We start from the raw sequence: 27,248 nt of genomic DNA on the forward strand, positions 1-27,248 counted from the left end.
AGGAATTAGAACAGCGTTTCTCAGAGCGGGTCTGGGAGGAGGCGGAGAGCTTGCCGGATGTACAGATGCCGGAGCCACACCTGGGCTCTCTCAGGGTCTTGGTCGAAGAATGGGGAGGGCCCGGTCACCTGCACTGCAACATTACAAACCACCAGGTTAGTGAAACTCTCAGGCCAGGTTTCTGTCTCTGTGCGCCCAGAATCAAGGAAAGAGTGCGGGAGATGCCGGCATAGACCGGGACGTGAGGCTCGGGGGCATCTCCACCAAGCAAATGATACAGTTTCTTCCTGCTAGACGGCGGCTCTCGGAGCAGCTGGCTCACACCCCCACGGCCTTCAGACGAGACCCGGAAGACCCTTCTGCAGTTGCTCTCAAAGAGCCCTGGCAGGAGAAAGTAAGGTGAGTCAGGTGGGAGTGGTTCCTAGGCCCTCCCGAAGCTTGCAGGCGACCCAGGGGACCCACTGCACCGTCTGTATTGTCTGTCAGCCTCTCCCAAATCATCAGGCACCCCGGCGTCCGAGTCCTTTGCCTCGTGGGGAGTTGGATTTGGACTGCGGACACAAGCCGTGTCTGCCCTCTCCAGACATCACCTTTAGCCGCCTGCTGCTGCTTTCTTCACAGGCGCATCAGAGAGGGCTCCCCCTATGGCCACCTCCCCAATTGGCGGCTTCTGTCAGTCATTGTCAAGTGTGGGGATGACCTTCGGCAGGAGCTCCTGGCCTTCCAGGTGTTGAAGCAACTGCAGGTAAGAGAGGAGGGGGAAGAAGGGAAACTGGGCCGGCTGGGTGGGCAGCAGGCAGTTCCACAGGGTGCGCTGCTGACCAGCCCACGCTGGTGCTCCTTCCAGGAAGTACAGGAGCAGCTCCACAGCGACCCCTTGTGTCCTTTTTGTGACCTGTGCCTGCTGTGATCCCTGAAAGTTGGGGGCTGGGTTTGTTCTTGAGCCTCCTAACTGGTCTATGGCGGGGGAAGGATGTGGAGGGCCTTGCGGTGTGCTGACATGTTGACCCCTGAACCTTTGCATTGGTTACCTGCAAGCAGCTTCACCTGTTGGATCCAGTTCTCTCTATAAATACTGTCATTTAAAAAAATTTTTTTTAATGTTTTTTATTTATTTTTGAGAGACAGAGACAGTGCAAGCAGGGGAGGGTCAGAGAGAGAGAGAGAGATACAGACTCTGAAGCAGGCTCCAGGCTCTGAGCTAGCTGCCAGCACAGAGCCCGATGCGGGGCTCAAACCCATGAACGCCGAGATCATGACCTGAGCCAAAGCCGGACGCTTAACCGACTGAGCCACCCAGGAGCCCCAATATTGTCATTTTTTAAAGAGGGCTTCTCTGCACCTAAATTCTTCCTTTGCCTTTTTGGGGCTTTCAGTCTCTCCAGTGCTTTTTCTCACATACTGTGTATTGTCAGGCCCTGGACTTCTTTTAAAACTGCCTCAGTGGGATCAGTGGGTTTTCCTCACTTGACAGCCCAGAATTCAAGGCCACAAGAATGGAGACTGTCCAAGGTTGAGGTCAGAGGGGGATTTTAGCCTCCTCCCCCAGTTTGGAAAGATGATAGTCGCATGCCTCTGTGTCTCCTCACAGTCCATTTGGGAACAGGAGCGAGTGCCCCTGTGGATCAAGCCATACAAGATCCTTGTGATTTCGGCCGACAGCGGCATGATTGAACCCGTGGTCAACGCTGTGTCCATTCACCAGGTGAAGAAGCAGTCACAGCTCTCCCTGCTCGATTACTTCCTGCAGGAACATGGCAGCTACACCACCGAGGCGTTCCTCAGTGCCCAGCGCAATTTTGTGCAAAGTTGTGCTGGCTACTGCTTGGTCTGCTACCTGCTACAAGTGAAGGACAGGTGGGTGAACTCCTCACCTGACCTCGGCCCTTCCCACGTGTTCTCGCTCTTCCCCAGCCCCCGCTGCCTACATGTAAAGGTGGAACAGACAACACAATTTTAGCGGAGGCGTGTTCATGAGCCGTGCGGCAGGGAGGCAGACGGGTGCTAGGACGCAGAGGCAGAGAGAGGCAGGGCGTGGGGGAGGAGCCGGGTTTGAGAGACGGGGTCCTGACGGATGCAGGAGGACGGTGGAGAACGCTGTTGGGGGGGGCCTCGAGGACAGACACCGCGCAGTGCACTAGGAGCTCCCGCCACGCGGCCCGGCAGAGGAGTAGGTGGCGGTGCTGCCAGGCTGAGGCCAGGTCCGAAGGGCCTTCGCTGCAAGGCTGCAGGCAGAGGAGTGGCACGGTCTGGTCTTGGACATGACTGCCCCCTGTGGCACAGGTTGGTGTAACTGGGTCTTCACAAACAGGAGGTACTGAGGCCTGGCCTGAGGGCAGTGGTGGTGACTAAGAGCAGGAAAGAGAAGAACAAACTGCAGGACGTGGTGGACGTAAAGTTTTAACTCCCAGCCCTGTGCTCTCTTTATCGCTCCAGCATGATTTCCACAGCTTTTGAGTATTTGGGGTTTTTTTGCCCAGAGCTGTCATTTCTTCCAATATCACATTGACCTTTGTGAGGTCCACCTTCACATATAGGTGAACAACATGTTGTACAGACACAGTGACCCCCAGAAAGTCTTAGTCTGTCTCCGGACAGTGAGTGACTCAAGGTCGGCCCCTTGAATGTCCCCTGGAAAGACCGACGCAGTGGCCTGAGCCCTGGGGCTCCCAGCCCCATGGCAGCACATGGAGAGCTGACTGACGGGGCTATTTAACAGGAGTCTAACGTCTGTTAAGGACCTGTCATACCCTGGCATTCTCCTGTGAAAACACCACGAAAACCCCATCAGGCAGGCGTTTCCTCCTAAGGGGAATGCGGGTCAGGAAGCTTTCAGAGCCTGTGCTTGGTCTACCCAGCCAGATGGGAGATGTGATTATTGTCAGGGAATTTGGTTGTGAGCTTTAGACTGTCCCTGAAGAAGCAGGATTTTGAACCCAGGGCCCAAAGAGCCTAGAGCTGAGCCCCGGATTGAGTGGATGGGCTGGGCATGGGCTGGGCGGCGGGAGGCAGATGCTCCTCGGGCCTTCGGGCTTCCCTGTAGGAAACAGGTATGTTTGGGTGTGTTTAGAAGAGGCCATCCTTGATCAAGGCCATCCTTGATAGAGGGGGAGGGGCAGGCAGCTGATAAAGCTTGTGAGATAAAGAATGAATGTCATCCAGCCATGAATGGGTCAGCCACTGGCAAGAAGTGGCAGCAGAGATGAGGTGGGATCGGCTGTAAATCCCCTCACCTGCTGCAGAGGGAACCGGGAGCAGCCTTGCAGCCGGAGTGGACTCTAGCAGTTCAGACAGAAGCCGCCCCTCTTCTCTGGGGCCTGGGACATGAAAATCCCTTCTCTTGGGGCCTGTTTCCTGACTTGTACAATGAAAGGTTGAACTGGGACGTCTAAAACCTTCTTCGCTCCTGAGACTGCCTATGTTGCTCGATTTGTGATGCTGTCCCCCAGAGAGAAGGACGGAGGTGGGATGGGTTCTCCGGCTGTCCCCCTCTTGTAGCCAGTCAGACCAAACCTGGAAAAGGTGGCTTCCACACCTGACAAAGCCTCTGTTGGCAGTGCAGGGGGTGGTCAGGCCGAATGGGCCAGGCTCACATGCTTAGCATGCTAATTCCTGCTGCTGCTGCCTCTGGCCGCTCTGTGGGAGTCCCGAGACCCCGACTTCTCTCCCTCTGACTCCTTCCTGCACCGAGCCGAGCGCAGAGTAGAACTCCTCAGAGCCCCCACACTGTTTCTCTCGTAGACTCCACTCAGCCTGCCCTCCGGTGGCTGGCGGGCCTCTGCTCTGCGTGGGGCAGGCCTGAAGTAGGTTCTTCTGACTGGAGGCCTCCCGCTGGGCCGGGGGCTTGCCTTGCCTCCAGGTTCTCGGCTCAGGATCAGTTTGGGTACCAGAAGCACAATTTTTGGAAAACAGGGCTCTTCTTAAGCTGTTTAAGTGGTTAATGATGGCAATTTCAAAAATAATCCCAGCAATAACAATTTCAGACTCCACAGCCTTTAATCGAAGTTTACTTTTCTGATTTCCCTTCTTTCCGCTGTTAGCTTTTGGTCCTAGGGGGTTGAGCCCAGAGTTCTAAGCAGCGACGAGCAAGCACAGGAGGCTCCCCCACCTGGGATCACGTGGCCAGCGTGCTGGGCTTATGGCTCCCGCCTCAGTCAGACTTACTCCTGCCTCTTTCTCTCCTCTGCCCCCTCCTCAGACACAATGGAAACATCCTTTTGGATGCAGAAGGCCACATCATCCACATCGACTTTGGCTTCATCCTGTCCAGCTCACCCCGAAACCTGGGCTTTGAGACATCAGCCTTTAAGCTGACCACAGAGTTTGTGGACGTGAGTCAGGAAGGAGAGGTGCCTCACTGTGTCCTTTCTCTGTCTTGGGAAAGGGAGCTATGGGCTCCCCCCAGATTAGGGACAAACAGCAGAAAGGGCAGCAAGTCAGGGTGAGGCTGGATGTCCCGGGAGGCTTCCTGCCCAATGAGAGAGCGGGGAAGTCACGGAGTTTGGTGTGTTTGCCCTGACGGAGGGGGTCCTGGCTGGCTTGTAAGTGCACACACGAGTCTCCCTTCGCAGGTGATGGGGGGCCTGGATGGCGACATGTTCAACTACTACAAGATGCTGATGTTGCAGGGGCTGGTCGCTGCTCGAAAGCACATGGACAAAGTGGTACAGATCGTCGAGATCATGCAGCAAGGTGGGCTGGGAAGAGGCCATGTGTTTGGGGACAGGGCAGTGCCCATAGTGCCTCAGGGTTCCCACTTACCAGGGCCCTGGATCATGGAACTTCCAAAATGTGGATTCTGCCTCAAGACGGGTGGGGGTGGGGGTGCCCAGAGGGTTTCCAGCTCCTATGGCCCAGTGCTGTTTTTCCCTCAGGACAGTCCTGATTCCTGACTGAGCTGGATGGCGGGGAGGGGAGGATAGGCTGCAGAAACTACCCCCTAGGCACACTCAGGGAAAGAACAGCTGTGTCTCCGCCCTCCCCGCCCCCCCCATCCCTTGTCTGCCTCAGCTTGTTTCCTTCCGTGTCTGGCTCTTCTCTGCCAACCCAGATGCTCCTGGTCACCACTTCCTGCTGGCCCTTGACCACTCTGCCCTGTCCCCAGGCCCCTCTCATGTGCTAGCCCCCTCTTGATCTATTCTCACTGAGCCATTTCCTTGCCACTTAGTGTCCTGTCCAGGACCCCCTCCTCTCCCAGCTCCTCTGGGCCCTGTCTCCATCCCCTCCTCGAGGCTGCAGTGCGCACTTGGGCTAAGCTGCCAGTCTCCTCCTCCTCCCCATCCCTGCGCCCACCCCACAGGTTGTTGCCGTTGCTCAGGAGCATCCCTGTCTGGCCCCGTGATGACGGTGGCCCAGATCATCTGTGAGTGTCAGACGTAGCATAGGCAGAGGCTGCAGCCAGATAAGTGCCCAGCTCAGGGCCCGTTCCCCAGACCCCCTTCCCAGCCTTCCCTCTGCATCCTGACACTGCTCCCTCCGCCTTTACTGGGGGTGAGGTGGTCATCTCCCCCTCTGCCCTCACTGCGTCACCTGGAGGGCCTTAGGAGTGTGGGGCAAAGAGGGGCTCAAGACAGGGCTTCCCCCACTGCCCTCCACTTCCCAAGCAGAACTGTACCCACAGTCCAGGCATCCTCCAAGGTGGGAGGGAAGGGGCACTGCAGATGCTCCACTGCGGTTGTTGTCGCTGCCCCTCCCCCTCCATCTGTGACCCTGTGCCTTCCCCGCCTCCCCCAGGCTCCCAGCTGCCTTGCTTCCACGGCTCCAGCACCATCCGAAACCTCAAGGAGCGGTTCCACATGAGCATGACCGAGGAGCAGCTGCAGCTGCTGGTGGAGCAGATGGTGGACGGTAGCATGCGCTCCATCACCACCAAACTCTATGACGGCTTCCAGTACCTCACCAACGGCATCATGTGACATCCTCCTCCTCAGGCCCCAGAGAGGTGGGGAGGTGGGGGGGGGGCCTCCCTGGGAGGGCCCTCGTCCCAGAAACCCCAGACCAGGAAGCCCCACCCACGGGAAGTGGAAAGCAAGAAATACAGAGGATCATGTGGTAACTGGAGAGCGTGCCGCTGGGCCCTGGCGGTGGCGGCGTCCCCATTGGACAGACCACAGGCCTCAGTGCCCTCTAGAGGACAGAGGTGATAGGTGAGAGGGGTGCTGGGGCCTTTCTTCTCCTCACCAGGGTCCACAAGTTCTTTCCACAGGCTGTCCTTACTGTGCTGGGTCCCAGGAAGGAAGGAGGGGGGACAGTAGATTCTTGGGACTTGGGACTTGATCCTGTGGTTGGCCTTTGGCTGTGCTGCTGCCCACCTCTGTCCCCTCCCAGCGGCCAGCTCTGGCTAGGGTCCTGCACTCATGGCCAGTGTGGCTGGTGCCCATCCCAGAGGCGAGGAAGGGAAGGACCAGGACCCTTCCTGTGGGGGAGGGGACCAGCCACAGGGACTTCCTTGGCCTGATCCCTTCCCCACATCCAGGGAAAGAGCTCTCAACTTTTTATTTTTAATTTTTCTTTGAAATAAAGTCCTTAGTTAGCCATCTGTGTCATTTCTGGCTTGTATTTTTTTCCGGAGGGGGGATGAAAGGGGTAAGTGAGGAAGTGGGAGCAGATGCCTCTGTGTCCCTGACGCAGAAGGTGCCACACGGAGCCAGGCAGAGAAGACTGCGCTTTCCCTGCCTTGTCCTGGTCAGTGCCTCCTTGTCCCTGACTCTCCCTGTGAGTGAGGTCCACAATGTCGAGGTCACATAATGAGAGAAGCCTGAATGGGGATTAAACCACGAGCAGTTTAATGGTCTGGTTTTCTCCCTCCCATTTCCCCACTGTTAGTATTATTATTACTACAAGAATAAAGGATTCCTGAGAGCCTGTTTGTTCCTTTCCCTTGGGCCCCCTCCTCGAGAGGACTTGTCCCCACCAACCACCTCTGGATTTCTGGGTTTAAAAAAAAAAAAGTGAAAGGCACTGCAGGGGTGGGGGGGCTCAAGTGCCAGGGAGTCTGAGGGGTGGTGCAGGGGTAGGGCCAGGCCCTTGAGGGGTGGAGAAGCATCCTGAGGGCCCCAGTGGCCTAGGAAAGTCCCTCCTCCCACGACCCACGTGGGGTCCGCAGCAGGAGGATAATTAGTGTTGGGCTCAGAAAGGAGGAACGGAGGGTCTGCTCTAACAGGACCCGAGGGCCAAACCCAAGGGGGACTGCAAATCACTATAATCCTCAAAAGCCTGTCGTGTTCAGGGGCTGGGGGATGAGGAGCTGAACAAAATGTGAATTAGAACGAAATCCCTAGCCCAGGGACCAGACAGCAGCAGCGACCTAGGCTCCCGGCAAAACGGGAGGGGAGAGGGCTGGTCAGTCCAGGGCCGGGCCAGCCTAGTTGTCCCCGCTGCCCCCTTGCCGAGCTCTGATGAACGCCATGCCGTGTGTGCGGAAATGGGTCTTGAGGTTGAGAGGGCTGTCACAGCTCTTGCCACAGACCTTACAGGTTAGTGGGCCTCCAGAAGCTGCCAAGGGGGACTCTCCACCCTCCAGATCAGCCCGCAGTGCGGGTGGGGCCTCCTCTTCTCCATCGCCCAGGCCCAGGGCACTGGTACTGCCCACGCCCCGCTTCTTCTTGTGGCTGATGAACCGGTGCCGGCTCAGAGAGCCCGGGGAGGCAAAGCACAGGCCACAGTCGAGGCACTGCTGGGTACCGCCATCCACCCTTAGCCCCATCAGGAGGCTCTGCTCCACCAAGCCACTGCTCCGGTATCGCAGGGGGCCGTGGCCTCCTGGGCCGGGCCCGCCCCTGGGGGACTTGGCCGGAGGCGTCGTGCTGTCAGGCTCCTCACTACAAGAGTCAGAGGACAGGCGGCGCTTCCGTCCTGGCCCCTGGAGAAAAGAGGAAGGACACTAGGCCTCCCCATCCCCGCACACTGTCCGGGCACCCCCGCCTAGCTTACTGGGACCAGGGCCACGGACCCTGCGGTCTTCCAATCCCACTGCCCCGCCGCCACAGCAGGCTGGGCCTCTGCCTACCTGTGCTCTGGCCCCGGGGCCCCGGACCAGGGTGCTTCCCCAGCCAGGGGACTGGGCCCCAAGCGGCAAGCCATGCCGGACCTGGACATGTTTCTCCAGGATCAGGCGGCTGCTGAAGGTGCGTTTTCCCTCTGTGCAATACCTGGAGGGGGAGAGTGCAGTGTGGGCACCAGGAAGAGCCTCGAGCCAGGGCTCCGACTGGAGGGAACGGGCTCCCAGAGCAGGAGACCTCCACCTTCAGTCCACTCGCGACAAGACGCAGGTTGGAAGGTACTCAGTGGGGCTGCGGGAGGGGGTAGGCACGAAGCGGAAGGGGACGAGGGCACAAGCAGCCAGGGGTTACCTGCATGGGTAAACTCTCTTGATACCCTCGTGATTGACCCTGACGTGGCGCCTCAGGCTGGGGGCGGAACAGAAGGAGCGCTCACACAGGCGACAGGGGAACTTTTTCACTGACTAGGGAGAGCAGAGGGTGGGCAACCTCAGAGCCAGGCTCCAAGACCCCTCGGCCACACACACTGATCCCGGAGGGGGCATCCCGCTCACCTTGCCGTGCTCCTTCTTCATGTGAGCCACGTACTCATCTCGCTCGGGGAACCAGGAGTGACAAAGGCCGCAGGTCCAACCCCCAGGGCCCCCACCCCCACCCTTGACACCCTTGCTCCCCAGTTCCCGCCGGGGCCGTTTGGTGGGGCGAGGGGGCGAAGGGGAGCTGGGCAGCTCTTCCTCTTCTGAGGACGAAGACGATTCCTCAGTAGGCGCAGCTGCTCCTCCCCGAGACACAGCCAGCTCCTCGGGCTCAGCCTTGGGGGCAGTCAGGGCACCTGCAGCCCCCTTCCCAGCAGTGTCCTCCCCCGGGCGCCCGGACTGGTGGGTGTTCTGTGAGAGGGAGACAAGGGGCCAGTGTTGTGCGGGAGGGCGTGGCTTTGCCAGCGGTGTTGGCACCCCCAGGGCTCCAAGTCACCACAGCCGAGCACCCCACCTCTGGCCTCTAACTCCTGTACCTTGAGATGATCCAGCATGGTCCTTTTTTGGGCAAAAAGCAGAGGACAAGACGGGCACTTAAAGACACTGACGCGCTGGGGTAGCAGGTGCTGGTCGAAGTGTGAGGAGAGGAGGGGTTTGTGAGTGAAGACCGTGTCACACATGGCGCACTTGTAGATCATCCTGTGTGGGTGGAGAGGACAGTGCAGACACCCTGCCCATCAGGGTCCCGCCCCCGCTTGCCCCACCCTGCTCCCTCCCGGGTCTCACTTGGCCTGCTGCGGGTGGAAGCTGGGGTGCTGGGTGTACAGGTGGGCGTGGGCGCTGGGTGCAGACTTGAAGGCCATGGGGCAGATGGGGCACTTGTGGAAAACCTCGCAGTGCGACGTCTGGATGTGGGACTTGATGGAGTTCACACCCCCAAACACCACTGCACAGCTGGGGCACCTGGGGGGGGGGGGAGTGTGGAGGTGAAGTGGGGCATCCCCGGCCTGTCCCCCAGCCCTCTCACTCCCCAAAACAGCTGGACTCAGAAGGTCATGGGCAACGAACGTTTGGAATGTGGGGAAAGGAGGGGTGCACCGACCCTGCTCCTTGCGGGAGGCGTTGGAGGACAGGCTGGGGCACACTCTGCTCTCTGCGGGAGCAAGGCAAAGGCTGACAGATGACAGATGGGGCGAGGGGTTCCGCGGGAGAGACAGCGGAGGGGGGGGGTGTCGGCTCCCTAAGAGGCTCGGCTGGTGCCTTGGCCGGTGGGGACGGGGGCGGGGAGGCACCTGTATCCCACGCGGCGGGACAAGTGCAGGCAAGCCTCGCGGAGGTGGGCCTGGAAGTTGGCCTGTAGGAAGTTGCCCCCGCACTCGGGGCAGACGTGCGGCGGCCGGTTCTTGTGCATGCGCTGGTGGGCGCTGAAGCTGCACCGGCTGGGGAGCACCATGGGGCAGCTCGGGCACACCTGTCCCGCAGGTGGAAACGAGACCATGAGGAGTGTCCCACGCCCCCCAGCCTCCCCCGAGCCCCCAACACCCTCCTCTCTGCCCCCCCCCCCGGGGGGAGGGCCGTGAAAGGCAACTCACGGTGCTGTCGACCCCGGGGCCGGGGGGCCCGGGCTGCTGGAAGTGGGCGGCCATGCCAGCCTTGTCACGGCACTGCTCCTTACACTCCAGGCAACGAAAGCACGTGTAGGCCGAGGTTGCGGGGGCGGCAGGGGGCTCGGAGGACAGCGGCAGCACGGGGGCCTCAGCGGCCACGGCGGTAATGGCAGCAGCAATGGCTCCATCGGCCTTGGCCAAGGTGGGCAAGGCCGGAGGTCCGAGGGCAGGCGGGACGGCCAGCAGGGGCGTGATGTCCGGCTGCCCCACCATCTGGTCCAGGGCCACAGGCCTCATGACCAAGTGCGAGCACTGCATGACGAGCCCTTTGTCCTTGTGCTCCCGAGCGTGCAGCAGCAGGCTGCACTTGTTGAAGAAAACCAGGCGGCGCGCACAGTGGTTGCAGGTGACCTCGATGCGCATGCTCCGGCGGTCGTAGTGCCGGGCCAGGCTCTTCTCCAGCGAGAAAGCGTCCCCGCACTCGAGGCAGCGGTAGCCCGTCGGGGGCAGGGCCAGCCCGGCCTCGGCTGGCGGGCTCAGGTTGGGCCGATAGGAGGGCAGCAGGTTCTTGCTATTGAGGACCTTGTTGAAGGCCTCCACCAGGCTGGACTGAGTCCGTGAGATCACTGTGCCACCCCCTACCCCGGGCCCCGTAGCCGGTTTGGAGGGCTGCACCATCACCACCGAGGCGCCGTTCACCTTCTGCCCCCCGCTCCCCAGGCCTGCCCGCCCCTCAGCCTTGGGCAGGGTTTGGGGTACCAGACCTAGCACATTCTTAGCCAGCGCCTTAGAGCTGGTGGCCGCACCCCCAGGCAGGACTATGGCTTTGCGGGCCACGCTGGCAGCCATCAGCATGGCAGTGCTTGCGTTCTGAATGGTGGCCACAGGCAGCACAGTGCCCTTCAGCTTCGTGCCATCGCCCAGCTGGACGCTCACCACCTTTGGCCCCTCAGGGGTCGAGGGTGCAGGGGACAGCTTCAGGAGACCAGCCTCAGCCAGGAGGGTCCCCTCGGCTAAAGGGGCAGGGGGTTCAGGGTCTGATGGGACCCGGGTTACAGTCCTTGTGATGCTCCCACAGGACGTCTTAATAGTCTTGATCCGCACCTTGAGAGGCCTTGAGGAGCTGGCAGAGGCTGGGGAGTCATTGCTGTCCTCATCTGCGGCCTCGGCCCCACTGGAAGGGCTCTGGGGACTGCCGGGGGAAGACTTGGCCACCGGCCCTTCCTCCTCTTCTTCCTTCAGGGGCTTGCAGCGCAGCACTCTGGGGGAGGTGGGAGGGCTCTGGGGACCCGGAGACTGCTTGACCAAGGGCAACCCAGCACCCTGGGCAGGCAGGGCATCGGCACAAATGTCCATGACCTCCAAGCTAGAGCCAGAGCCTAGCCCGGCCAGGCCCTGAGGATGAAGGGGGCTGCGGCTGCCTTGCTTCGAGGCCCCTAGCAATGGGGGCGAACCAGGCGACAGCAAGGTGGGGCCATTCTCCTGGGACAGCTCAAAGGGAGAGGAGAAAGGACGTGGGCTCAGGGCCCCTTCCTGAGGTGGAGAGGGTGCAGAGGGAGGGAGGGAGTCAGAGTGCTCCCCTGGCTCAGGCCCAAAATGAGCAAAAAGGTCCAAAGGCGCTTTGCCTTCCATGGCTTTTTCTTTCCAGGTGCCCCCACTGGGAGGAGCTGGAGAGTGGGGTGTCCCTGGAAGGGATGACTCAGGGCCCCCAAAACCATTTTGCATCAGACGAGTCCCTTCCTTAGTCACTCCCCCAGCCCGGGCCCCTTCCCCTCCTGAACTTCCAGATGGGGACTCGGGCTGCTCAGGGCACACAGTGTTCTTGACAATGACGCTAACCGCTGATATGTCTGCCGGTGGGAGGCCGTGGTCAGAGGCCTGGCCTGGGACCTCGGGGCCATCGCTGGCTGCTGCCGCAGCCACCTCTACTGAGTCACCTCCTACACTGGATTCCGGCTTCCCCGAGCCTCCAGGCCCCTCGTTTTCCTCTGGCCCAGAATGGATGGCTTCATTTGCATCAATGTCCGGGATGTCGAAGGCAGCAAGGAGGTCGTCGAAATCAGGCGTCTTCATGTCCCCCATGGCAGCAGGTCCGAGACCTGGTAAAAAGAGAAAAAAGGAGAAACTGAGCCCTCCAGAGGCAGGAACCCTGGCCCTCCTCCCTCGAGCTCTCCATATTTATCCTCTCAGGGCCCGCGCACAATGTGACCTGGGGACACCTTTACCACTGCGCGAATCCTAGAGCTGCCCAGGGCACCTGGTTTGGCGAACCCTAAAATTGAAAGGGAGGTAGCGTGCACGCTCCAGGGAAGACACCAAGATCCAGAAAAAGCAGAAGAAAAGGCACTTCTCAGAAATGCAGCTGAGAGACCTGGGTCATAGAGACAGAGAAGTTTACAACCTCTCAGCTGAAACCGCCTCAGCCCCTCCTGTGCCCGGCACAGAGCCAATCAATCAATCAATCAATCAATACCACTATAAGGAGGATGCTCTGGGTCTAAAGGCTCATTCATGGCAGCCTGGGGCCCATTCATAATTTCTCCATGGGTCGTGTGGGGGTCCACAGAGATCTGAAAGGTCATGTGTACCAAGGGTCTGCGACTTAAGCCAAGATGTAAAAAATGGTTCTAGTTCCAGCTTTATCAATGGCCTGTGGCCTGATGTCCACTGCCTTACTTCTGAAAAGAGGCCAAGTACTCCATACATTACAGGGTGATTCTGAGGATGACACGAATCATAACCCTGAGGGTCAGAAGCCAGACTGGGACTTGTTATTACAGCTGGTACAAGCAAGGACAGGTCAGGCCAAGGAGGAGCTAGGAAGGATGAAGCACTGGGAATCCAGGACTGGGGTCAGAGACAAGAGCCAGGGGTTAAGTGTGGGGACTTAGGGTAGTCAATGGCACCTGGAGACCTAGCGTGGTTAACAAGAAGTGGACTCTGGGAAATAACCCAAGAGACCAAGAGGGAAAGAATAAGACACAGGAACAGAAAGAGACAAAGAAAGAGACGGAGGGGAAAACCATGACGGCGCCCTGGTCACAAGGGCCCCAGCCTAGGCCTCTCCTGACACAAACACCTGCTACTAGCTCACCTATCTTCCCCAGAGTGCCTCTGCCCTCGGTGGCCCTCCCTGCGCCAGCCCCTCCCCCCATCCACCCTCTCCGGATCTTGCTCTCTCAGGGCCAAATCTCCAGGGAAACTCACCCAGCACAGCTGCCACAGAGGGGACAAGCCAAGCCCCCTCACTCCTGTCATTTCTGCTCTGGGCTCCTAACTCATACTCCTCCCCTTTTCATCTTCCCTTGGCAACACCAGTCCAGGAAGTGTCGCCCAACCCCAACCGGGCCGGCGCGCGCGCGCGCGCACACACACACACACACACACACACACACACACGCCACGCGCGCGCAAGCACACACACATCCCACAAAGACTCCTGTGGCACTACACCAACAAGACGGCTAGGCTAGGGCTTGTAGAGGACCCGGGTCTGTTCCTCACCAGTTTCACCCTGCAAGTGTTTTCATATCCAGGGGAAAAAACTGAAGAAGTCTCTGCCCTTATGCATATTCTCTCTGCCCAGGATGCAAGCATTTCCCAGGGCCAGCTCTCTCCCCTCCTGCCAGCCTTTAGCCCAAGAAACTGGAGACCGTCCCCGCAGGTGGCAGCCTGCAATGCTGGGACGCAGGTAGGGTAAGAGGAAGAGGGTACCAACTAGAGAAGGAAAGGGAAGTTTCCCCCTCGCCCCCCCCCCGAATCCTGCAGTTTCTGGGTTCACACAAAGCTCTCCATCCCTTGCCCTCCTCCACCTGGCTCTCTCCCCAGCAGGAGAAACCAGAGCCACCTTCCACCCGGGCCACTGGAAAAGCGGCTGCTGAAGCACAGATCAGTGGGCTATGAGAAAACATCTGCCCACTCACCTGCCCAAGCAACTCCCCCTTTGGCGTCCAAGTGACTTAGAGGTCATGCGTAGTCAGGAGGGAAAGTCCACCAAGGAGCGGTAGCTCAAGGCCAAAGAGGCTCCCCCCACCACACGGCCGAGGCCTCTTCCGTGGCTGCAGTGCCGGGACTCTCGGGCTCCGGCCCTTCCGCACCCGCCCCCCCCTTTCCCTCTGTTCTTCCCCAAACGCCAAAGGAAGGGGCTGAACAGGAAGAGGGTGAACTGGCGCGGGGCCGGAGGGGGCTCCACTGCCCTTTCCCTGGCCCGGGGCCTGCAGCGCAGAGGAGGGCGAGGGGCCGGCGGCCAGGGGCGATTAGGCTGCCGCCAAGCTGGGCAGCGGGTGGAATTAAGTCCCTGCCATCTGCCGAGGGCCGGCACGGGGAGCAAGTCCGGGGTTGCGAGGAGGGGGCGGGGTGGACAGAGGAGAAGCCGCCGGGGAAACTGAGGCGCACCGCGCTTCTCTCGCTCGCATCGGTGTGAGAAGGAAGGACGAGCCCTAGGCCAGGCCTCTTGGGATTCGCGGCGCCGCACCTCCCTGCCCAGGACTTCACCGGGTTGGGGAAGGCGCGTGCAAAGAGAGGAGTGGGGAGGGGACGGTCTATGAGTGACTCGCAGCTCTCCGACCGAGGTCCGCCCCAACTCCGACGTCCTCCCCTCGTCCCGGCGCAGCACAGCCTCCTCCTCCCACAGACTCCCGAAGATCCCTAGAGACCGGAGTGATCCGAAGACGCGCGGCGGCCCGGGGAGCGAGCCTGAGTCTCGCCCGGGCCCGGACGCTGACCCGCGCCCAGCCGGGGTGCAGGCTCCGCTCCGGCCAGGCCCAACTCCCCGCCCCCGCCCCTGGACACGGACACCATTTTAGGTCGCGACGTCCCGCAGCCTCGAGTCACCGGGCCGCGCTTCGGACGCCTCTTGGGCTCGGGGCGCCTGGACTCGGGGATCCCGACCCTCCCTCCACGTTTACCCAGCAGGGGGGTTGTGCTTTCAACAGGCTGGGAGTTTCGCCCATCCGCCTCACGGGATGGAGGCGACTGCGGGGCCTTCCTAGAAGCCGCCTCAGGAGGACGGCGCGGAGACGGGGGTAGTTGACCAAGTGGGGGAGGGGCGGGGGTATTTACCCGCCTCCCCAGGGGGCGGGGCCAAGGGCGGGTATTACCCCAGGTATGCTTACTTGTTCCGCTCCGAGTGCGGGCCGAGACCCAGCGGTCTCTCCCCTGCTCCCGCCGCCGCCACCGCCGCCGCCGCCCTCCCCGCGGCCACCGCTACTTCCTGCTTCTCTCCCGTTCGGCCTCCCCCTCCTTCAGCTCCCTCCGCGTTCCAGGTCGGGGCTGCCCGCTTCCGCACTCGCCATTGGCCCACACTCCCGTCGTTCAGCACTGCGCCTCTCCCGGCCCCGCGCTGGGTTGGCCTTAAGTACTGCCGCTCGGAACTAGCCCCTCACAGTCCTCCCAGCCTCATTGGGCAAGGAGCCTAGTCCTTCTGAAGATGCCTCTCCCAATTGGTTGCGCCGGGCCCACCTGCCCCATCTGGGCATATCAAAAATGACTGGCTTCCGCTACAGTCGCTTAGAAGGAAGCCAATCTGATCCCCTGCTTTCCCTCTAGAGGCGGTGACTATCCCAGGTGCGTCTCCGCCCTCTCACTCCCTATTGGCTGAAATCCTTGAAGCCTGCAGCTCACTTATGCAAATTAAAAGAACTGAGAGTTCTCTTTGGTGGCACTTTGAGGAGAACCTCGTAGACTCCGAACGAAGCCCAGATGCCTAGGTCCGTTTTCTCCGTCTTCTCAAGCTAAACCCCAATGTCAGTCATGCCGTGCCGAAGTCACAAAATGGGACATTACCCAAAACATTACGTCATCTGGTTAACCAGTTCCTTGCAGTCTTACTACTGTCTAAATCGTCATATAACCTGCACGGATGGGGTTCTCCCGCGGGCCAGCTCCTGGGCGATGGCGTTACCCCTACCTTCTCCCTCTGCAGGAGCGCTTGCAGTGGGGGTGGGATTAGTTATGAGTGTGGCAGGAACCGGCACCTGGAGCTCGGGAAGGTTTGCAGACCGGAAGTGGAGGAGAGGTGACGTTAGAGTGGTGGCGTGGCCTGAGCCTTTTCGAAAAGGATCTTAAAGCGGCATGCTGGTAGGCTTCCCGAGCACAGAGACTGGATGGAACCGATGCTCGCTTCCATTTCCCATTTTAGGGTTCTCCTTTTTCCCCGCCTCCGGCACGGGGTGGGGGTGGAGTCGAAGCCGGTTTTCCCGCGCTTTGTTGCCACGCCCCCGGAGGCGGGAGAAGGGGTGGGGATCCTCGGGAAATGAGGTGTCCTGATATTCATAATACTGATGCGAGCCCCGCGTGCTGCCTGGCGCGCCGCTGGCCTGTCCGGGAACCTCCGCAGCCTGCCGCGTCCCCAGCAGCTCACCGCCGGGACCTGACGAAGAAAAGTGGTTCTGTTACTCTGTGCAGGAGTCACTTGTCCTCGGGACCTAGGACTCCGACGCGCGCGCCCTAAGACTTTAAATGGGTAATAGCGACTGTGTTGAGATGCCAGTCAGAGCCTCTGGGTGGAAATCTTCGCGCCACCACCATGGAAATCTGTGGTTCCTACGGGCAAGTCGCTCAACCTCCCTGCCCCGGTTTTCTCATGGATAAAACGAGGACTATACTACCCACCGACGTGATTGTTTTTGTGAGGATTATATGCATTCAGAACATAAAAGTGCTTTGTAAAGTGATGGGCAAATGGAATGAGTGCTCCGCCGCTGGCAGCATTCCTCGCTTCCTTGTTTGCCTGCAGTTACTCAGCTCGCGGTGTTCTTGTCTCTGAACCACTAACTAGAGAAGCTTCCTGGATGTGGCCAGACCGCATTCCATTCCCACCTCCCTCTACGCGTCTTCCTGCGTGGAATAATAATTACTACTGATGCACACGTCCTTGTGTGTGGGACCTATTATAATAACTTTATATATATTATCTTATATAATCCTTGCCACAACAGCGTGAGGGAGGTACTATTATTATCTCCATTTTATGGGGGAGGAAACTGCGGCACAGACAGGTTAGGTTAGGTCCCTTAACCGAGGTCAAAGGCAGTGGAGTTGAAAGCCCTAAGGGTCAAGGAAGCTAAACGCTGTTTCACCGATTCCCTTGCGAGGGGCTGTAAATAGAAGTTTGTCCTTCAGTTAGACGCACTATTCACTCCCTTAAGTGTTTTAATTCAGGGACACCTGGGTGGCTCAGTCGGTTAAGTGCCCGACTTTGGATCAGGTCATGATCGGAGTTGGTGGGTTCGGCCCAGCTTTGGGCTCTGTGCTGACAGCTCAAAGTCTGGAGCCTGCAAGCTCTCTCTGTCTCTCCCCTGCTCGTGCTCTGTCTCTGTCTCTTAAAAAGGAATAAATGTTAAGAGAATTTTAATAAAATAATAAATATTTTTAATTATTTAATGTTTATTTTTGAGGATGAGACAGTGGCAGCCAGAGAGGGGCAGAAAGAGAGAGGGAGACGCAGAATCCAAAACAGGCTCCAGGCTCCGAGCTGTCAGCACAGAGCAGGATGTGGGGCTCGAACTCATGAACCGTGAGATCATGACCTGAGCTGATGTGGTGCCTAACCGACTGAGCCCCCCAAGCACCCCAGAAATATTTTAATTCAGCCAATACTTGAGCACCACCTAGGAGTAAAATAATGTTGTAGGCACTGAGGATACAGCAGTGAACAAAGCAGACAGGAATCCCTGGTCTTATGAAACATATGGAGAAAACAAATAATAAATATGGTAAATAAGTCAGATAAATAGAAGCATGTTAGAATCTATAATTGCCAGGAGAAAAATTAGCAAGACTATTAAGCCATTAAAAGAAATGCGAGAAGCTTAAATGCATATTGCTAAGTAAAAGAAGTCACTGGAAAGTCTATATACTGTGTGATTCCAACTATATGACATTCTGGAAAAGGCAAAACTGAGGAAGCAATAGAAAGATTAGGAGTTGCCAAGTGTTCAGATGGAGTGAGGAATGAATCGGTAGAACCCAGTGGATTTTTAGGCAGCGAAACTATTCTCTATGATACTGTCATAGTGGGTCCATGTCATCATACGTGTGTCAAAAGCCCTACTGTAAACTGTGGACTTTAGTTAATAGTACTGTATCAATATTAGTTCATTAATTGTAACAAATGCACCACAGTAATACAAGATGTTAGTGACAGGGAAAACTAGGGAGAAGAAAGTATATGGTAACTGTAATTTCTGCTTAATTTTTCTAGAAACCTAAAACTGCTCTAAGAAATACTCTGTTAATCTTTTTTTATGTAAAAAAAAATAAAGCAGGAGGGGGGTTGCCTGGGTGGCTCAGTTGGCTAAGCATCTGACATTTGATCTCAGCTCATCTTGATCTGAGGGTCGTGAGTTCAAGCCCCACGTTGGACTCTGCACTGGGTATGAAGCCTACTTAAAAATAAATAAATAAATAAATAAATAAAGCACAGAAGGAGGACAGGAAGTGTGGGAGGATTGCGAAGGCCTTTCTGAGAAGGTGGCATTCAAGTTGGTGAGTGAAGCATACAGCTATCTGCATAGCTATCTGTGAGAACATTCCAGAAAGAGGGAACAAATACAAGGTCTTAAGATGGGAGCATTTTCAGAGGGGTAAGGAGATGGGATGAGTGGGTCAGGTCACCAGATGTTTTTGGAAGGCCTTTGGTGTTTTCTCAGAGTGGGATAGGAAGGAAACAGGATGTAGTGGCCTGACTTACCTTTTCAAAGGGTTGAATGTGTAGGGAGATGCAAATCAAAACCACAATAAGGTGTCACCTTATGCTTGTCAGAATGACTAAAATAAAAAACACAAGAAACAACAAGTGTTCACACAGATGTGGAGAAGTAGGAACCCTCATGCACTCTTGGAATTCAGACTGGTGCAGTCGCTGTGGAAGACAGTATGGAGGTTCCTCAAAAAATTAGAACTACCCTATGATCCAGTAAGGACACTACTGGCTATTTACCCAAAGAATACAAAAACACTAATTAAAAGGAATACACGTGCCCCTATGTTTATTGCAGCATTATTTACAATAACCAAATTATGAAAGCAACCTAAATATCCATTGATACATGAATGGGTAAAGAATATGTGAGATAGACAGATAGATATAGATAGATGGATCATGGAATATTACTCAGCCATAAAAAGGAATGAAACCTTGCCACTTGCAACACTATGGGTGGAACTAGAGAGTATGATACTGGGATAAGTCAAGTCAGAGAAAGACAAATACCATATGATTTCACTGAAATGTAGAATTTAGGAAACAAAACCAACAAGAAAAAAAAAAAAGACAAGGCAAAAAACAGACTCTTAACTACAGAGAACAAACTGATGGTTACAGGGGTGCCTGGGGGCTCAGTTGGTTAAGCACCCATACAGTTCATAAGATCGAAACCCACATGGGGCTCTGCACTGACAGCATGGAACCTACTTGAGATTCTCTCTCTCCATTCTCTCTCTCTCTCTCTCTCTCAAAATAAGTAAATAAACTTTAAAAATAAAAACAACTGATGGTTACAGGGGGGAAGTGGATAAGGGGATGGGTGAAATAGATGAAGGGGATTAAGAGTACACTCACCGTGATGAGCACTGAGTAGTGCAGGGAATTGGTGAACTATTATACTGTACACCTGAAACACATAGAACATAGTGTTAATTACACTATAATTAAAATTTTAAAAAGGAGAAAAATGTCTGAATAAACAAAACACCTTTTAAAAAAAGTTGGATGTGGGATATGAGAAAAGAAAGAGGGGCGCCTGGGTGGCTCAGTTAAACGTCTGACTTTGGCTCAGGTCATGATCTTGAGGTTTGTGAGTTTGAGCCCTGCATCAGGCTCTGTGCTGACAGCTCAGAGCCTGGAGCCTGCTTCGGATTCCGTGCTTCCCTCTCTCTCTGCTCCTCCCCCACTCATGTTCTGCCTCTCTCTCTCTCTCTCAAAGTAAATAAATATTTTTAGAAAGAAAAAGAGGGGCGCCTGAGTGGCTCAGTTGGTTAACCCTCTGGCTTCGGCTCAGGTCAGATCTCACGTTCGTGGGTTCGAGCCCCGCATCAGGCTCTGGCTGTCAGCACAGAGCCTGGAGCCTGCTTCTGGTTCTGCGTCTCCTTCTCTCTCTGCCCCTCCCCCCTCATGCTCTGACTCTCTCTGTATCAAAAATAAATAAAACTTAAAAAAAAAAAAGAAAAAGAAAATATAAAAAAAAAAAAGAAAGAAAAAGAAAGAAGGAAAGCCTGAAGAAGTAGAATGATGTTGCCATTTCTTTTCTAGAACTTTTTTGTTTAAAAAAAATGCCCAACATGGGGCTTGAACTCAAATCCTGAGGGAAAGTCACATAATGTACTGACTGAGCCAGCCAGGGGCCCCTGATGTTGCCATTTCTTGAGCTGGGAAGGTTACCAGGAGAAGCGGTTTCCAGGACAAGCTCAGCAGCTCAGTTTCATTCATGTTCAGTCATATGACACATCCAAGTAGAGATATAATTTGTAGCTAGTATTTAAAATCCCAGTCAGAATAGATGAGATCACCAAGGGAACATATGAAGATAGAAAAGAGAAAAAGTTCAAGGACTGAACCATGGGGAACTCCAGAGTTTGCAGGTCAGAGTAGTAGGGACACCACTAAATGAGACTGAGAAAGAACAGTAAAGAAAAGGAGAGGAGCACCGGGCGGCTCAGTCAGGGAAGCAGGCAACTCTTAATCCTGGGGCTGTAAATTCAAGCCCCACATTGGGTGTAGAGATTACTTAAAAATAAAATTGGGGGCGGGGGGGAGAGATCCAGGAGAATATTGTATCTTTGAAGTCACCTACAGAAAGGGTTTCAAGGAGGAGGAGAAAAGAGTGATAAACTGTAAGATGCCACTCAAAGATCGAATAAAATGAAGCCTGAGAACTGATTAATGGACTAAGCAAAATGGAGGTCATGGGTGAGCATGACAAGGACAGATTAGGTGGATTGGTGGTCATAAGAACTTGCATATAGTGGGTTCAAAAGAATGATGGGAGGAGAGGAGACAGTGACTGTAGACAACTCTTTCCAGGGAGGGAAGGAGAGAAATGGGGTGATAGCCGGAGGGGAGACAGAGGTGAGGGAGGAAAAGACTACTTCAAGATGAAGGAATTGCACCATGTTGGTACATTGAGGGGGAAGATCTGGTAGAGAGGAAAATCTCACGTTGCAGCAGAGAGAGAAAGAAGTCCTGGAGCCAAATGGTTAAAAAAGATGAGGGGTGCGTCTAGTTCACAAGTGGAGGGACATGTAGAGTTCACTCAGAACAACAGGGGTGAATGCGCGTGGCCAGGAGGCTGTGAAAACCTCTCCCGTTACCTTTGTTGCTGCAGAGGTAGAAACAAGATCGTCCCGGAAACTGCGGATGGTGGAGGAGCTGGAGGTTTGAGGAGAGGGAAGGTAGGATATAGGCATTCAGGAGCCAATCAAGGGACTGAGAGGCCAGAGGGTTAAAAGGCTTACTTAAAAGGATACTGAAATCAGAAATTAAGATAGCTGTAGTGTGTGTGGGAGAGAGGGAAGCAGCGGGGCAGGGGGCAGATGGCCGCAACAGAGAGAGGTGTTGGTGGTTTAATCAGATGGTACTGCTACGTGTGTGTGTGTATGTGAACGTGCGTTACTAGCTCCCCAAAGGCACCCTTTTAGCCCTTCCCAGGGAATAATTATTACTATCTGTTTCTATGACCGTTGATACATTCCATGTGATCTTGAACTTCATAAAAAATGAAATCCTAGAGGGGGGGCCTGGGTGGCTCAGTCAGTTAAGGGTCCGACTTCAACTCAGGTCACAATTTTACAGCTCATGAGTTTGAGCCCCACATCTGTGCTGACAGCTCAGGGCCTGGAGCCTGCTTCAGATTCTGTGTCTCCCTCCCTCTCTGCCCCTCCCCTGCTCACAATCTCTCTTTCTCTGTCTCTCTCTAAAAAATAAACACTAAAAATTGTTTTAAAAGATAAAGTGAACCATTGAGTGGCATTTAGTGTAACACTATGTTATGTAACTACCACATCTAACTCTAACATTTTCACCTCCCCAGAAGAAAGCCCCACATGCATTAAGTAGCTGCTCCAATTCCCCAGCCCCCCAGCAATCTGTGTTGTGTCTGTGAATTTTCCTATCTGGTTATTTCATATAAAGGGAATCATATAATATGACTTTTTATATCTGGCTTCTTTTGCTTAGCAGAATGTTTTCAAAATTCATCCAAGAAATTCTTTTTTTTTAATGTGTTTTATTTTGAGAGACAGAACAGAGAGTGAGCGTGGGAGGGCAGAGAGAGAAGGAGACACAGAATCTGAGCAGGCTCCAGGCTCTGAGCTGTCAGCACAGAGCCTGACTCAGAGCTTGAACCCTGTGAGCCAAAGTCGGGTGCTTAACCGACTGAGCCACCCAGGTGCCCCAAGAAATTCTTAATTTTAATAAAGTCTAATTTATCAACCTTTCATTTACAGGGAGTGTTTTTGTGTTCTGGTTAAGGTCAAGATTTTTTTTCCTAGAACCTTTATTTGTTTTACTTTTCACATTTAGGTTCAATGATCTATTGTGAATGAATGCATATAGTGTGAGTTTAGGGATCATAGTTTTTCCCCTATATGGATATTCAGCACTTATTGAAAAGACCATTCTTAGGGTGCTGGGCTGGCTCGGTGGATTAAGTGTCCATCTCTTGATTTCTGCTCAAGTCATGATTCTGGAGTCATGGGATTGAGCCCCATGTTGGGCTCTCTCTCTCTCCTTCTCTCTCTCACCTTCTGCCCTTCTCCCAAACATATGTGTGTGTGCATGCCATCTCTCTCTTTAAAAAAAAAAAAAGAAGAAAAGAAGAAAAGACCACCCCCCCCCACCAAGCTGCAATGTAGTAGTATTGTGTTCTTGAAAGGAAGAGTTCCAGTAGTAACCAGTAACTTCCTGATAGCCTCCCAACTTCCTAATTTTGGCAAAGATAGCAGTTTCCCTGGCAGACTGGTTCCGCCCTTTTCTGAGACTCATTCCTGGAGGTCCAGGCTCGAGCCCTCCCCTGTCCCCCTTCCAACTACTTTGCAAACACCCAATTCAATAAATTGAATTTCTTTCTTCTTAAGATTGGATTTTGGTTTTTGCACTGAACCCTGACCAATCAAGCCCTCACACTTGTGTGTGCTACTCATCATGCTCTTCCCCAGTGCTGTTGGCGCTTATATTGTTGCCTGGAGCTCAAATTTGTCTAATTTTCCCAGCAGCTGCCTTGTTACCAGGTAGGTGGAACTATGGTAACAAAGAAGGGAAAAGCCTTCTTGTGGTTTATTTTAGACTGTTGCCCCCACGGGAAAAGTGAAACACTGAAATGGCCATAAGTGAGTGTGCAGAGTGTAGCCCAAGTCCGCTCAGTCTCATCCTACACACCACAGTCCTCACCTGGGGAGACTCACCCTTCAGACACTACAAGACCTCACACCCTTACCCCGACACACCCTCTCCAGTCCACATCCTCTCCCTACGTACCTCGTCCACAAACCTCAGCACCTTGGCCTCAAGACTCTACGTGTGTGTCACTCCAGTCTCCCACCTGAGTTCCGGAGTGCCACCCCGAAATGCCACAGACACTCCCAGGACCCCATGATCAGAACCAACATCACCTCTTTCTACCAAACATAGTCTTATCCCTGGATTTGCATTTCAGGGAAAGTTACCACCACGAACCCATGCACAGAAATCTGGGAGGCATCTGTTACTCATCCCTCTTCCCTATCGCCCATGATGACCAAGCCTTGCCAATTCTACCTCCTTAATATTTCTCATACCCGCCTCCCAAGCCCATAGTCACATGCCTTGTTCCAGCCAGCATCCTATCTAACCTGGTTGTTTGCAACAGATTCCTTATCCTTGCCCAACTCTAACTGAATTTTCTTCTATAAAACAAAACTAACCATATTCAGAAGTTTAAAACCTTCAATCTCTCCAAATGCCTGCACATTGGAGAGTGCACAGATGCAGGTGAAGTAATGACATTTTTAAGCCAACAGAAACAGAGAATTGAATACCAGCATATCTCCACCATAAGAACACTTAGAGGATTACAGCTCCTTCTGCCCACGGGTCCTGTCCTGGTGCTTTAATAAAATCACCTAAAAGAAGAAGAAGGAGGAGGAGGAGGAGGAGGAGGAGGAGGAGGAGGAGAAGAAGGAGAAGATTACAGGATTGCCTTCTAGGAGAATACAAACTATCTAAGAAAGACAATCTATGAAACAAAATTACTGAGAAAAAAAATTAATAAACCTGTGGGTAGAGCTAATGACCATACCTGACTTATGTGATGTAAAAGCAGGACAGACTTCTGAGTATAGAGGATATGTTATATATATTCATTTGTTTTTGCTCCTTCCTGAAATCTACTGAAATTCTAATAAAGGAATTTCTAAGAAGACATAAGCTCACAAAGACAAAGAGAATGGAAAGTGAAATTCTGGAAGCTAGAAAGCCAACGTATGTAACTGACTACACAGACCAAGGAAAACTGAATTCTAAGTCAGACGCCAAAGCTGGAAGACAAGTTGGTTAGATCGCAGGTGCCGAGCCCCATGATCGCCAGGTATTTCTGATGGGGATGCTATAGGCAGGGTGGGAAATAGGTAAATGATTTGAAACTCTAAGGAGGGTTGTATCCTAGGCCCCTTGCTCCATTCCATGCTCTTCTGTGATGGTCCCTCCTCCGCCATGGCAGAAAGGTAGTGTTTTGTGCTTCAGAGAGGGCAGGAGTATTGTCCTTTAAAAAAAAAAAAAAAAGGACCGAAATAACATTTACATCCTGGATTCTGAGAACCCCAGCCCTTTCCCCAAACTCAGTACCCAGAATGCTAGTGATCAGAGCCATCCTTTCCCAGTAGGACCCTGGAATATGCTTGGTTGGAAGACTCAGATCTAAAGATACTGACATCAGGGATTCCTCCAGGATAAGGCTTGCCCAGATCATGCTAGAAAGAACCTTACAGCTACCAGCTCCCCCACCAAGGCTCAAAATTATTGTCTCCCACACACCCGATGAGAGTAAAACTTGGAGGAGGTAAACTCTGCCATTCATGAGGCTGGGATAAGAGAGACAGAAAGCCCCCGAGGTTAACAAACACTATTTCTCCCAAGGTATGTAGCAAGAGAGTTCCTAACAACTCCCTCTGTGACTACTGCTTTCTTACTCACTGAGAAACTTTGTTCTCTGAACTCATAGGCTATAAGAAACATTGCTGTTTAAAAGTGTATCAGTAAGAATGAATAATTCCCTTTTTGCTGAAGGATTCACGTCACCTTGAGACAGAAAAAAAGTAGGTTTGATTTACAACCCAGGTGCCGAGCTTCAGATAAGGGGTTTCTGGACACAGTATTCTACATCAGTGTTTACTTCCCAGTCCAGCCCTGATATTGACCTCTTTACACAGACACCTATTTACCTTGAGCCAATCAGAACACTGCTTCATTTCAGTTTCACCTAAGGCTTATCCTTCCCGAGCCCTGTCGTGCATGTATGTCCTCCTCTGAGGAGGTACGCGACAGCACCTCTAGTCTGTGGTCTCCCTCACTACCCCACAGGCCAGGACGCCCTTGCTGGCTATTGGCTGGTTGGGCTAGGACAGCTCTTTCAAAGAAGACTAGAGGCTTTGGCCCACAGAGTAAGAAGTAAACCAAAAATGAAGTCCAGTGGAATATGGGAAATGGGATCTGAAACAGGCAAGAAGCAAGGAGAACTGCAGGATGAGAGTTAAGGGAAGTCACAGGGGAGAGGGCAAAGAGGTCAGAGAGGATCAGGCCAGGAGCCTTCAGGAAAGACTGGGGGGCGGCGGTGGAGGTGAGATTGTCTGTGTGCTTTCAGAGGAAATGCAGACAGATGGAGAAGAGTTTGGGATCAGTCAGCAGGAAGAAGAAGACAAAAAACACTTCAAGGAAGAAAAAGTATCACAGGGACACGTCTATGAATGACATTTACATAGTCAAAATAATGTCAATTCTGAAGAGTCCTTTAACCAAAGTTCTTTTTCTTTTTTTTTAATTTTTATCGTTTATTTTTTTGAGAGACAGAGCATGAGTGGGGGAGGGGCAGAGAGAGAGGGAGACACAGAATCCGAAGACAGGCTCCAGGCTCTGAGCTGTCAGCACAGAGCCCGATGCAGGGCTTGAACCCATGAACTGTGAGATCATGACCTGCGCCGAAACCAAGAGTCTGACACTTAACCAACTGAGCCACCAGGTGTCCTGTGTTCTTAATAATATAATTTCAACTTCATCAAGAAAAAACTGATAGGACTTCTAGGAGAGATTGATAAATCCACTACACTTGTGGGAAATATTAACATATACCTCTCAGTTAATTGATGGATCAAGAAAACAAAACAAGTGTGGGAAGTGGCAAAGATTCAGCCGCTTGGCCATTTGTAGCCGCATTTGTCACTCCCTGAGGGGAGTTGCAAAATAGGCAGGGGAGCAGCGCTCCCTGTCAGAGAAGCCAAAAGACCAAAGATCAACCGCCCGTAGGCAGGGTAGCATCGGCCCCTCAGGCGCTGTGCTCAAACACTTTAGTCTGGTTCCCCTTTTACTCCAGTCTTAATCCCTTAACCCTGTTTCCTAGCAACCGACCTAGGTCAGCTGCCTTGTTTTCCCGCCTTGAAACCTTTATAAGAGGCAGTTTTCTGAATAAAGCTCTCTCTCTCCTTCTTGCGTGATCGGAAACCGTGAGTTGTGTCTTTACTCTCTGTGCGTCCCTTTTCCTGCCCTTTCTCTCCCTCCCTCAGGAAAAGAAGCCACAAGGACTCTCCGCCCTGCGGGTCAGGTGGACGAGACAGGTACCGCCGAACGCCGGGGACGCGTGCACCGGGACCTGGCTTTCGGTTAAGACAATTGGCGCCCAACGTGGGGCTCAGTGAAGGAACGCGACCCCGGCCTCTGGGTTAAGACAATCGGTGCCTCAACGTGGGGTGAGTGATGGGAGCCGACATATTGGCGCCTCAGCGTGCAACTGAGTGAGGGAGCAAGACAATTGGCGCCCAACGCGGGGCTCAGTGAAGGAACGCAACCCCGGCCTCCGGGTTAAGTGAAACGGGACCCAATGAAGAATGCCAATCGGTAAAAATGGCCGACCAGGCGGATTCTCGCCTGGTTCACGAGCCGGGGGAATATTAAAAACGGCCGGCCCACGCGCTGAAAAAGT

At 54.2% G+C, this 27,248-nt stretch overlaps 2 protein-coding genes across 17 annotated transcripts in view; one reads left to right on the forward strand and one right to left on the reverse strand.

The window, feature by feature from the left end:
• The window catches only part of PI4KB (phosphatidylinositol 4-kinase beta), a 26,006-nt gene extending 19,468 nt beyond the window's left edge, over positions 1-6,538 (forward strand). For 5 of the 10 annotated variants that reach the window (XM_029946929.1, XM_029946923.1, XM_029946930.1 and 2 more), the window contains 6 exons: positions 295-399; positions 622-745; positions 1,592-1,857; positions 4,199-4,331; positions 4,572-4,692; positions 5,734-6,538. In XM_029946929.1, coding sequence (XP_029802789.1) covers positions 295-399; positions 622-745; positions 1,592-1,857; positions 4,199-4,331; positions 4,572-4,692; positions 5,734-5,915 — 931 coding nt within the window. In that variant the 3' untranslated portion in view covers positions 5,916-6,538. Of the gene's footprint in view, positions 1-294; positions 400-621; positions 746-1,591; positions 1,858-4,198; positions 4,350-4,571; positions 4,693-5,299; positions 5,363-5,733 lie in introns of all 10 variants that reach the window. The other 5 variants (XM_029946933.1, XM_029946925.1, XM_029946927.1 and 2 more) reach the window with 5 other exon arrangements.
• ZNF687 (zinc finger protein 687) lies at positions 6,434-16,085 on the reverse strand. 7 transcript variants are annotated; one of them, XM_029946921.1, is made up of 10 exons: positions 15,198-15,587; positions 10,069-12,182; positions 9,769-9,947; positions 9,263-9,439; positions 9,013-9,175; positions 8,555-8,887; positions 8,352-8,464; positions 8,009-8,150; positions 7,469-7,861; positions 6,434-6,757 (listed from the first exon to the last, which is right to left on the reverse strand). In XM_029946921.1, exons 2-10 carry the CDS (start codon positions 12,163-12,165, stop codon positions 6,740-6,742), a joined length of 3,615 nt encoding a protein of 1,204 aa, XP_029802781.1. In that variant the 5' UTR covers positions 12,166-12,182; positions 15,198-15,587; the 3' UTR covers positions 6,434-6,739. The 7 variants fall into 7 exon arrangements, with proteins under 7 accessions (XP_029802781.1, XP_029802777.1, XP_029802776.1 ...); XM_029946917.1 differs by lacking the exons at positions 6,434-6,757; positions 15,198-15,587 and adding an exon at positions 15,992-16,085 and having other exon boundaries at positions 6,763-7,861; XM_029946916.1 differs by lacking the exon at positions 6,434-6,757 and having other exon boundaries at positions 6,763-7,861; positions 15,198-15,578.
• Between the last annotated feature and the right edge of the window lie 11,163 nt (positions 16,086-27,248).

This window comes from Suricata suricatta, chromosome 8 (assembly GCF_006229205.1).
Source record: "Suricata suricatta isolate VVHF042 chromosome 8, meerkat_22Aug2017_6uvM2_HiC, whole genome shotgun sequence".
NCBI lineage: Eukaryota > Metazoa > Chordata > Mammalia > Carnivora > Herpestidae > Suricata > Suricata suricatta.

What these genes read in the sequence shown, in the direction of transcription:
- ZNF687 (XM_029946917.1), bottom strand. Translation starts at nt 12,165, where the DNA reads ATGGGGGACATGAAGACGCCTGATTTCGACGACCTCCTTGCTGCCTTC. An exon ending in GCCCCGGGGTCGACAGCACC is followed by an intron (nt 9,948 to 10,068) that starts GTGAGTTGCCTT and finishes CCTGCGGGACAG; the next exon opens with GTGTGCCCGAGCTGCCCCAT. An exon ending in TTCCACCCGCAGCAGGCCAA is followed by an intron (nt 9,176 to 9,262) that starts GTGAGACCCGGG and finishes CCACCCACACAG; the next exon opens with GATGATCTACAAGTGCGCCA.